The 12133-nt window shown below is 47.7% G+C and overlaps 1 protein-coding gene across 1 annotated transcript in view; it reads right to left on the bottom strand.

Annotated features, from left to right (window-relative positions):
• The window catches only part of LOC142465861 (galactose-3-O-sulfotransferase 2-like), a 34821-nt gene extending 27644 nt beyond the window's left edge, over positions 1-7177 (bottom strand). Inside the window, exon 1 of the mRNA XM_075570247.1 lies at positions 6997-7177. Within this exon, the coding sequence (XP_075426362.1) occupies positions 6997-7025 (29 nt within the window). The 5' untranslated portion in view covers positions 7026-7177. The remainder of the gene's footprint in view (positions 1-6996) is intronic.
• Positions 7178-12133: the final 4956 nt, after the last annotated feature.

Genomic DNA, 12133 nt, shown 5'->3' with positions numbered 1-12133 from the left:
AAAATAAGCTGTGGGTGGATGTAGGTGTGCACAGGGAGATAGGTGTTGCGTGTGGAGCCTAACATGAAGAGATGTTATGTCTGAGGGACTCAATCATATCTGGGAAGTAGAGAAGTGAAAGGTAGATTGATGAGACTGCAGCTCCCAACCCGATTGAAACCTCAGCAGCGATTGAAAAAAAATAAACATATTTATTGAACTACATACAAATGGCACGGACAAACAAAGACAACTCTCTTCCCACGCGTTTCACGCCCCTATGGTGCTTTCTCAAGGAGTATACTCCTTATTGCTATGCATTTGTTATAGTTTATTGTGTTTTCCTTCAGCTTATATTGCACTTTTGGGATAGCGGGTACAGTTTGTGTGCCATTGTCGGGGGCAACCTGTGGTGGCAGCTGCCGTGTTATCCAAGGCTGATGAAAGTGTAGTTTTGTATAGAGACGCTGCTAGGTCAGGGCAGGAAAGGGTAGAAATGGGATTGAGGAGAGTTTGTAAAGATGTGAAAACTGGAGGGGGTCTAGAGTATTTATGTTTCTGTATGTGCTTGTGGAATTAGGTGTTGGGATGGGTGCAGAAGGTAGAGTGATGCTAAATGTTAGTGGAGGTGGTGATCAGAGAGAGGAATGGACATGTTAGAGCTGAAGTGGGAAAAAAACAGATCAAGGGAGTGTCCATTGCAGTGAGTAGGAGAGGTGGACCATTGGGAGAGACCATAGGAGGAGGTTAAGAAGAGAAAATGTGCGGCTGACGTGAGATTGGATTTGCCGATAGGTATATTAAAGTCTCCCAGGATAACATTTGCGTCAGAGGAGAGGAAGTGAGGAAGCCAGGTGGCAAAGCTGTAAAAAAAACTGAGAGATTGGTCCAGGGGGCGATACATGAGAGCAACATCGAGAGAAGGGGAGGGAAAGAGACTGACAGCGTTGACATCGAAGTGTGAGAAGGAAAGTGGTGAATGATGGTAAATGTGCAGCATGGAGAAAGAAGTATGCCAACCCCTCCACCCTGTCTATTGCCTGGTCTGGGAGGTGTGGCTGAGGGAGGCACCACCATAGGAGAGAGCAGAAGGTGAGCAGAATGGGACGTTTGCCTGCGACCAAAACACTGCCACACCCAACCACCTGCCCTGACAGCAAGCCATCTCCGATTAGCACATGTTTAAATGTCCCGCGCTGGGCCAATACACTGCATAGACTCTACGCTCCAACGCGCTACCTTTAAATGTCTTGCGCGGGTGATTTAAGGATTGTATGTCGGAGCGAGCAGCCTAGGCAGTGTAGCGGTCCCGCATGGGACATTTAAACAGGCACTGATCTGATCTGTCTTGTTGAGAGGAGCGGGGGGGGGGGGGGGCGGAGGAAATGTTTCTGTCGGAGTGGGCTTCGCAGACATTTTCTGCAGCGGAATGTGAAGCGGCGAGGTGCCCTGCAGCCAGGTGTCCCCACGGCCAAACGTCCGAGGACTGCAGGGGAGGAGGTGGCTGAGGGGATGAGTCAGGTTTCTGTAATGGTTAGAAGGTTGAGAGGGCTGGAAATTAATAAGTCATAGCTGTAAGTTTATTGCAGACAGATGTGCATTCAAAGGGAACATGAAAAGGGAAGGAAGAGGTGTAATGGGGATGAGTAAGAGATATAAAAAGGTTGTACTCTGTCACCTAGTATCATTACTCTTACAGCAATAGTGTATGTACAGTGTGTATATAGAGCTGCAGCGGCCGTAATTCAAACAAATCACGGCGCCATTTTCGTGTGCTCTGCTGTACTCCACACAGCATGAACGCGGCCAATCGCCCAGGCACACGCGCTCATCGCGTAGCTTTGTTGAATTTCATGGATTCTGTTTCTTTGGGTGCAATGAATTGTAATGTGTACAGTACTGTGCTACTGTGTCAATTTAAGGTGTTTAAAACCAGAACTCTAAAATACCATGTCTGCACTCGCGTCTTAAGGCGGTAAGGTTGGAAGACATCCCGCGTCATGACATTCGTATTCCGATGTACACACCCGGTGAAGTGTTTGAATAACGGCCGCTGCAGCTGTATATATGTATATCTCATACACAATGGGCACCTCCCTCTCTTACATATCTATTTACATTATCCAATGTAAAAACAAAACAAAGTATCCTGTATTGGATTTGTTTTTTAAACATAGAACATGAATTATATAACATAACTAGCTGAGAGACCCGGCGTTGCCCGGGATGTAAATGGCGTAATAGGTCGTATTATTTATAAATTGTGGAACAATAGGTGACTATTTGTTGGAAAGGTTGGATAATAATGTTGAAAAGAAGATGGAAGAAAATGTAATACGATGTTGTATAAAAATGGTTTATTGTAAACACACCACAGTACAATGTATATTTTGGTGACATAAGTGATTGTGAAAATGTGAGGCGTGTTGTCCTGCTAGGGTAGTGAGCGGGTGTGAGGCGGGGCGTGGGTAGTGAGTGCTGGCTGTGAGTCGGGGTCCAGTGCTTAGGGTGTGAGGCGGCGGGTGTGTGGCGAGTGCGGGTGACAGCTGGTCAGTGATATTGGTTGCGTAGGGGCAGGATGCGCCAGGTGTGTGTCGAGTGTGTGGGGTGGGGTGGGAGGCGCGGGGTGTGTGTCGAGTGTGGCAGGTCTGTTGAGTGTGTGCGGCGGCTGTGTGGTCTGGCAGGGGTGTGAGCGGTGGGCGGGCGAAAGGCGTTTGAAGGAGGGGAGGTGAGGTCGGAGGGGTGGTGAAGGGGGGCGGAGGGGAGGTGAGGGGAGGTGAAGGGGGGGGGAGGGGAGGTGAAGGGGGGGTGAGGGAGGTGAAGGGGGGAGAGGTGAAGGGGGGGTGACGGGAGGTGGAGGGGGTTGCCGGGAGGTGAAGGGAGGGGGGGGGGGTGACAGGAGGTGAAGGAGGGGGGGTGACAGGAGCGAAGGGGGGGGTGGTGACAGGAGTGAAGGGGGTGAAGGGAGGAAGGGGGAGGTGAGGAGAGGAAGGGGAAGACGGTAGGTGGGGGAGGAGGGGAAGGGGGGAGGGGGGGAAAGGGGAAGGGGGGGAGGTAAGGGTGAAGGGGTGAAGGGGGGTAAAGGTGGGGGAGGGGGAAAGGTGGGGGAGGGGGAAGGTGGGGAGGAGGGGAAGAGGGGAGGTGGAGGAGGGGAAGTGAGGAGGGTAGGGGGGAGGTGAGGCAGGGTAAGGGGGGAAGTGAGGAGGGTAAGGGGGGAGGTGAGGAGGGTAAGGGGGGAGGTGGAGGAGGGTAAGGGGGGAGGTGGAGGAGGATAAGGGGGGAGGTGTAGGAAGGGAAGGGGGGAGGTGGAGGAGGGGGGAGGTGGAGGAGGGGGAAGGGGGGAGATGTGAGGAGGGGAAGGGGGAGATGGAGGAGGGGAAGGGGGGGGAGGTGGTGGAAGGGGGGAAGTGGTGGGAAGGGGGAAGTGGTGAGGAGGGGGGAGGTGGGAAGGGGGGGGAGGTGGTGGGAAGGGGGTGAGGTGGTGGGAAGGGGGGGGAGGTGGTGGGGAAGGGGGGTGGGAAGGGGGGGGAGGTTGGTGGGAAGGTGGTGGAAGGTGGGAAAGGGGGGGGGAGGTGGTGGGAAGAGGGGGGAGGTGGTGGGAAGGTGGGAAGGGGGGGGAGGTGGTGGGAGGTTGTAAGGGGGAGTGAAGGGAAGGTGAAGGGAAGGTGAAGGGGGGTGAAGGTGGGGGTGAAGGGAAGGTGAAGGGGGGTGAAGGTGGGGGTGAAGGTGGGGTGGAGGGGAGGTGAAGGGGGGGGGTGGAGGGGAGGTGAAGGGGGGTGGTGGAGCGGATGTGAAGGGGGGGGTGGAGGGAGGTTAAGGGGGGGTGGAGGGGAGGTTAAGGGGGGGTGGAGGGAAGGTTAAGGGGGGGGAGGTGGAGGGGATGTGGAAGGGAGGGGAAGTGTAGTGAGGGGTGGGTGAGGGAGGTGGAAGGGAGGGGAAGTGTAGTGAGAGGGTGGGTGAGGGGAGGTGATGGCCGCTCACTCACCCGTCCGGCAGCTCCCACGTGGATCTGAGGCGGGAGGGCAGCGTGTTGTGGCCGCTCCCCCGCTGACTGTAACGGCGCGGGGGGGGTGGAGGGGAAGTGAGTGAGGGGAGGTGATCACTCCGCTCCCCGCTGAGTGTAGCGGCGCGGGGGGGGGGGTGGAGGGGAAGTGAGTGAGGGGAGGTGATCACTCCGCTCCCCCGCTGAGTGTAGCGGCGCAGGGGGGGGGGGGTGGAGGGGAAGTGAGTGAGGGGAGGTGATCACTCCGCTCCCCCGCTGAGTGTAGCGGCGCCGGGGGGGTGGAGGGGAAGTGAGTGAGGGGAGGTGATCACTCCGCTCCCCCGCTGACTGTAGCGGCGCCGGGGGGGGTGGAGGGGAAGTGAGTGAGGAGAGGTGAAGGGTGGTGAGGGGACGTGAAGACCGCTCACTCACCCGTCCGGCCACTCCCAAGTGGAGGGGTGAAAGCGCGGGAAACAGGGAGAGGCGGAGGAAGAGGCGGAGCCTCCGGGACCGGTGGGGGAAGAGAGCGGGAGATGTGCTGCTAACACTGTGAGCCCCGCTAATGTATGTAACACTGTGTGTGTGTGTGTGTGTGTTTGTGAGTGTGTGTGTGTGTGTGTGTGTGTGTGACACTGTGTGTGTGAGACACTGTGTGTGTGTGTGTGGTGTGTGACACTGTGTGTGTGACACTGTGTGTGTGACACTGTGTGTGTGACACTGTGTGTGTGACACTGTGTGTGTGTGTTTTTTTGTTTTTTTTTGTGGACCTTTGGCCCGTCACTCCGCCTCAGGCCAATGAGAGGTGTGGGGGGGGGGGCCAAGGGGGGTGGTGTGAGTGTGTGAGGCCAATGAGAGGTGTGCGGGGGCGGGCGGCCCAAGGGACCAATGAGATTGCCGCTAGGGACACCGGACATCCAGGCAGGCAGGCAAACATACAGTGCTTTCACTAATATAGTATAAGATGTAACATGTTATTGAGATTTGATGAGCTGGATTACTTGTTAAAGTGAACCCCCCTCCCCCAAATGGGATTTTAATACTTACCTAACTGGGGAGTCCTTTGGAGCTGATCCGTTGTGACTTGAACTTTGGGGTACCCCTAGAGGTTTAATGTCCCTTTACAAAGCATTAGTAAGACCACACCTTGAATATGGAGGACAATTGTGGGCACCAATCCTTAGATAATACATTGTGGAACTAGAGAGTGCAGAGAAGAGCCACCAAATTAATAATGGGGAGGGATAATCAGATTGATGAGGAGAGGCTAGCTAAATTTGATTTATTTACATTAGAAAAGGAGGTGTCTAAGAGGGGATATGATAACTATATACAAATATATTCGGGGACAATACAAGGAGCTTTCAAAAGAACTATTCATCCCACGGGCAGTACAAAGGACTCGGGCCATCCCTTAAGGTTGGAGGAAAGGAGATTTCACCAGCAACAAAGGAAAGGGTTATTTGCAGTAAGGGCAGTTAAAATGTGGAATTCATTACCCGTGGAGACTGTGATGGCAGATACAATAAATTTGTTCAAAAAAAGGTTGGACATCTTTTTAGAAAGGAAAGGTATACAGGGAGATACCAAATAAGTAATCATGGGAAGGATGTTGATCCAGGGAGTAATCTGATTGCCAATTCTTGGTCAGGACGGAATTAATTTTTCCCCTTATGAGATATAATTGGATGATATAACAATGGGGGTTTTTTGTTTGCCTTCCTCTGGATCAATAAGGAAGTATAGATACAAGATAAAGTATCTGTTGTCTAAATTTGGCAAAGGTTGGATTTGATGGACGTACTGTACGTCTTTTTTCAACCTTATCTACTATGTAACTGTGTAACTATGTAAGGTTGACTTTTAAGCGTACCTGAACCAGGGGGTCCCAGGAGCTGATCTGTGATCCCTCAACCTCTGAAAATCAAACCCCTTTGTTACTCAGGCACCAGGTGATCCCCGGAGGGTCGAGGGATCAGTGATCAGCTCTGGGGGAACAGTTCAGGTAAACTTAAAAAAACCAAAACCACGATCAGGCAGGAATGCTGCGTTAAATCATAAAATATAGCAGTGAAATCATAGTGTTCAGCCCTTGTGATATAATAAAATGCTCTCTGAGTGGCAATCTAAGACTATACTAATGATAGTAGATTGCTACTTCTAATTAGACCCCTAATATCGGTCTCTTGATGTGGCAGCATCAGATGACTATAAGTCCTGAGTGATGAGGGCTGCAGTCTCCGTTTTGGATACTAATAATACTACCCCCTGGCCACGGGAGAGAGTATATATAGTGTAGTAGCTCTAACTGATTGTGCGCAGTGAAATTCAGCAGCAGTTGAGCTGCCGAGCTGCACTGGTAAGCTGTGTTGCAGGGGGAAGAGAGACACCAGCACCCGTGGACTGTAAGCAGGTATCGTAGCTCTGCCTGCAGCTAGGAACAGAATCAGCCACAGCTAGACTGCTGGTTCTCCCGGCGTGTGGCTGCGATCAATGTCCGCAAAACATATGCTCCACCGAGCTACGATACCTGCTTAGCAGCTTACAGTCCACGGGTGCTGGTTGCATCAAAATCACCCGCCGAAGTTGGCGTAACCCCTTTAAAAAAAAAACTAGTCTTAATTCTGCACTAAGTTGCTATGTATCAACCAAAACTGTATTTGACGCAGAACACATTTCATTATATAAATTGCCAAAATGTATTATTTTCACTGTATGACAATTATAAATAATATTACACGATGTAACTATGTAACACATAATTCTCTTTTAATTTTAATTGTATGAACCAGGACTTCAACAAAATTGATTTGAAACAGCAAATAATGAGTCACCTGTATGAAGTGACATAACCCGTACTACACACGCCACACATTTTAAGAAGGTTTGTTCTACTTTTTAGCACTACAATATTGACGCGTACAAAACAATAAAATGTGATCTCGGTAACCAGGTCCTTTGGACGAATAAAACACCATTCCCACGTATTTACTGGCAGGTGTTAATATTTTGCTTAGCAGAAGCAGACACATTCTTACCTGCAGCCAGCCTGAAGTTTCTTTATCATGGTTAAAATGGGACAAATTCCCCTATAAACTAATATCCCGGATAATTGGTTAATTTTCCGGTGGCTTTTCTACGCTGTTTTATCTGCACTTTCTTCCTGTAGCTACATACGTGTCCCGTGTTCTGAGCGATATTCCTCCCAATCTCTCTTATTCACACACCGTTCTACTTCTCAGAGAGATTAGCAGCAATTCACCTTTCTGTCTCTTCCTTTCCTCCTAACTCCTCCCATTCACGGTTTATCTTCTTCTCACTGACTCATACTGCAATATTTCTACGTAGGTAACCCACAGTTAACAACACATTCACTTTAATGGAAGTCGGTGCATCGCTAACTGTGCATTAACCAACTACTCCCCCATGTCCATTGGGGGCTAAACTTCCTCATCTTCTCTTTCTGCGCCTCTGCAAATTACAAATCCATTTGTGAAGAACACTCAGGATAGGTCCCTTCAAAGTATCCTCAATCTGCGAGGAATTTCTACACGATCAATAACAGATTTCAGAATGTTGAACTTAATAATTTTGTTAAACTTTTAATGTCTTTTTTTTTTTTTTAGTGATCAAATATTTTGAAGGTTTTTTTTCTTTCTAATCTTTTCCTGATCTCTTCTGAATGTGTAAACTGTTGTGTATATATATTGGAAATTGTTGATCCAGAAAATAAAAACATACTTATTTTTTAAGCAGGACGTAAATAAATCCAACATTTTTTTTTTGAAGGGTGCCGACGTGTTTAAGGAACGTGATCACCTTGAACGCTTGTTTCATTGGTTTTCTGCCGCTACTGTATATAGAATAGGATGCTTGCCCACATGGCATGTAGAGAGGGATACAGAGTGGAGGCGTGACACCACAGTGCTTCCTGCAGCGGCCACTGGTACAGGGTGAGCATGATTGAGAGGTCCGCAGCGGTAAGATCAGTGGGGGAGGGAGAGGGTAGATCAGGAACCGGAGTGGTGGAGCTGGAGGTGCTGGTGAAAAAAAGTCTCAGACTGCCAGGGAAAAGAACCGGAGTGGCTGCGAAGTCACAGGAAGGCAAGTACTGGTATGGGCAGGCAAAAATCATAGGGCCCAGGACAAATGAAAGGAGCTCTCCTCCCCCCCCCCCCCCCCCCCCGCCTCAACCCTACCACGGATTTTTTTTAGCGCGCCACTTTTACTTAACTGTTTTCTTGTTATTGTTAATACGGAAAAAAAAAACATTACAATGCAATCTGCTTATTTTAATATTTTCAACAAAAGACAAAGATACTCAATGCTACATCCAATGTGACAAAAAGCTATATAACAAATACCCTAGTGTGAAATATTAATACTTACACACATCTCTTCTTTCTGTCAGCCATAAACACTCACCTACTCTTAGTGAAGGGTGATGTGGAGACTGAAGAGCACGAGAATAGCGACCACAAGGGGTCACTGCAGCCCCTAAGATTGCACTCAAAGTATAAACCTAGCGAATCACATGTGTGGGGCAATAGTGAATAGGTTGGCATGTAAAACCAGCTCAAGTTCATTTATAATATATATTAACTAGGTAGTAGCAGAGAGGCCGCACAGAAACATGTCATACATCATCAAATACAATAATACACTTTAATAGATAATAGTATAATTACACTACGAAAAAACGGGATAATTATATATAAATTATATATAAATAGCACTGTGATAATACGGACACATGATACATAAAGCTTGGCCCCCTGCAGATGCACTTACCAGAACTCCCTCCTACTGTCTCTGTACGTTCTCCCTACCTACCAATTAGACTGTAAGCTCCTCGGAGCAGGGACTCCTGTTCCTTAATGTTACTTTTATGTCTGAAGCACTTATTCCCATGATCTGTTATTTATATTATCTGTTATTTATTTGATTACCGTGTGTATTCATACTGTGAAGCGCTATGTACATTAATGGCGCTATATAAATAAAGACATACAATACAATATACAGTGGAAATAAAATCCCCAGTGAAGAGACGGAGGTATGTATAGATAGTAGGTGTAGTCTTCCTACTCAGGTATATTACCTAATGGATAGATCAATTAGCAGACACTAAAACCCACTAGTAAGCATGTATATACTGTATACAGTACCGACAATGTTTATTGAAGCAAAAGCCGCCGGTTGACCAGGACTTACTCCGGCTGGTGCTGAGAATAGTCAGTGCGCCAGCCGCATCCAGCCGCGTCCCCTCCGTTCCCCCCCCTCCAATCGGCGCGCAATTTAAATACCTTCCCGACCCCCTAGCGGCTCCTGCTGTGCCCCTCTGCATCCCCGCTCCCCCGCTTACCTCATTTCAAACCTTCAGGGGAGTCGGGGAAGCTGGGAAGCCGGGCACGCACGTCACTGTGACGTCACCGACGTCACGCGAACGAGCCGCTTCCCAACGCTTCTCCACGCTGCCGCCACGCATCCAGCCGTGCGGTTTTTAGTCGAATAAACATTGTCGGTGCTGTATACTGTATATACTGTATAAATGTGTTGAAGACATTCATACAGATATAAGGGTATAGTTCGTACAGATCTCCAGCCAGTCACAAGATACCCAATGGCATCAGATAAACACAAACACTAATATACTTAGGCCGCGCGTATAGTGCCCACGACGGGCGAGGCGACGGGACACGTCGCCGCTAGCAAAAGTTATATTTCGCTTTGCAGCGGCGTCGCGGGCTTACTGGCATTTGATTGGTTCAGGGGCTGTCACATGAGGCGACAGCCCTTGAAAAATCAAATATTTTGCAAGCTTCCAAAGTTCGCGACGTCGCTCCAGTGCATCGTCGCCGTTGCGCTTACTATAAGCGCACGCGACGGCAATGCATTTGTTTGGGGGCGACATTACCCGTCGCGGGCACTATACGCACGGCTTTAGTTAAAAAAAAACTCTACCACATGTTGGTAAATGTCTAATAGTATACTTACATGACTTAATACAGCCATAATAGACACGCATGCATCGGTGCTAGGAATATTACCATGCCTAGTACTGTATAATACTTATAGCAACGGAGTTAGTGCGATATGGCTACAAAATGTGTAACACAAAGAGAGGAGATCCAGAAACATTAAGAAAAACGTACGTTTCACGCGACTTGGCGCGCTTCTTCAGGGGGGAGGAGGAGCCGCGTACGAGTTGCCTCTTAAACTCCCTCAAGTGGGAGGAGCTGACAGGAATAACCAGTCCTAAAGTAGGCGCATCAAGCAGAAAGGTAGCGCCGTCCTTCGCTCGCAGAACCGTCACTGATTGGACAGTCAAGGAAAATAGTAAAAAGGGAAATACACGGGACTCCAAATGATAAAATGTATCATGGAATCAACCCGAGTCCTGCTTGAATAAATCAATATGCTAAAGTCTGTGTTTACTTATTTCATTTAGGTCCGCTCATATAACTCTTTGGATCCAGGTAGATAAATGTATGTGACTGGTACACCTTATACCTCATTATTGTTGCAAAAGATGCAAATAATCTGATATAGAACCTGATGTAATAGATGTACTGCATATTAACAAAAAAATTGCGTGTGTCTTTGGGGACAGGTGTGTATATCTTGGGGGGAGCTGTGTGTGTGTCCTGGGGGGGAGCTGTCTGTGTGTGTGCCTTTGGGAGAGCTGTGTGTGTGTGTCTTGGGAGTGGAGCTGTTTGTGTTCTTGGGAGGAACTGTTTGTGTTTTTGGGGGGAGCTGTGTGTGTGTCTCTTGGAGGGAGGGGAGCTGTTTGTGTGTGCCTAGGGGAGAGCTGTGTGTGTGTGCCTTGGGAGTGGAGCTGTTTGTGTTCTTGGGGGGAGCTGTTTGTGTTCTTGGGGGGAACTGTTTGTGTTTTTGGGGGAGGTGTGTGATTCATAAGAGGGAGGCAAAGTGAGTGAGCAAAAGAGGTGGTTTAAGAGGAGTGAGGGGAATGTAATAGGGGGGAGAGTAGAGTAACAGGGGGGAAGAGTTAGGGGTAAGTGATAGAGAGAGGGAGGAGAGAGAGAGAGAGGGGTGCATAAGTGAGAGATGATTAATAAATCATTGTGTATTTTATCCCGGTTTGTCACTTTCAAAATATGGTAACCTTAACATTGGTTATAAAACATACAGAACACCTACAAGCTCATATTGAACCCCCAAAATAACCACAACATATATATAAGCATATAAGTTTCACAGAGGAGTGCTACTGAGCATGGCAATATATATTTAAAACCAGAGACATAACATAAAACACAGACAAAGCTCAGTGCACATCCAGAAAAACTTAGTTGCAAAAGTTCTAAGTCTGATTGAAGCTTTTATTAACCTGTACATTACCAGGAAAAGCACTCTGTAAGAGATCTGTCACAATCACACTGTAAGCAAGCAAGTTCCCCTGAGAGTGGGAGATGCCATGGAGTGAGCTTTTAACCATTTAAATGTGGGAGTGCTTTTCCTGGTAAACTAAAAGACCATTTTATTTATTAGTTATTTATACATGTATATTTAGGCACTGTACCGTGTATAAGTTTTTCTGGATGTGCACTGAACTTTGTCTGTGTTTTATGTTATGTCTCTGGTTTTAAACCTTAACATTGGGGCTAATTTAATTGGCGACACGTCTCAGAAGAGAAGGAAAAGTAAGTAATGTGTTCAAGCTGCCGTTTAAAAAAAAAAATACTATACTATACAAACAATATACAAATATATTCGGTGACAATACAAGGAGCTTTCAAAAGAGCTGTTTATCCCAAGGGCAGAACAAACAACACCGGGCCATACATTAAAGCTCCAGTTCAAGCTGCCGTTTAAAATATATATATTTTTTTTTCCCCATTCAATATGTGCATCAATACAATCTGCACACTGACAAGTGATTAGCTAAGCTGCAGATTGATCCATTCTCCTGTAATCAATCACTTGCTCCGGGTTATTTCATTCAGTTCTTGCACAGCATTATGGGAAATGTAGTTCCTAGAATATGATTGACTGGGCAGTTACTAGATACAATTGGTGCACTGCTAGAGAGAGGGCGGGCCTCAAGAGCCAGAACCTATCAGAATGGGAAGAGGGCTGTCACTTTGGAAATGCTAACTACATTAGAAACATTAAAAATATCTTTAAAACATTTTTTTTTAATGCTACATGTAT

This window comes from Ascaphus truei, chromosome 14, assembly GCF_040206685.1.
Source record: "Ascaphus truei isolate aAscTru1 chromosome 14, aAscTru1.hap1, whole genome shotgun sequence".
Classification (NCBI taxonomy): Eukaryota; Metazoa; Chordata; class Amphibia; order Anura; family Ascaphidae; genus Ascaphus; species Ascaphus truei.
Note: the sequence above shows the minus strand (reverse complement) of the source record. Positions and strands in the feature narration are given on the sequence as shown.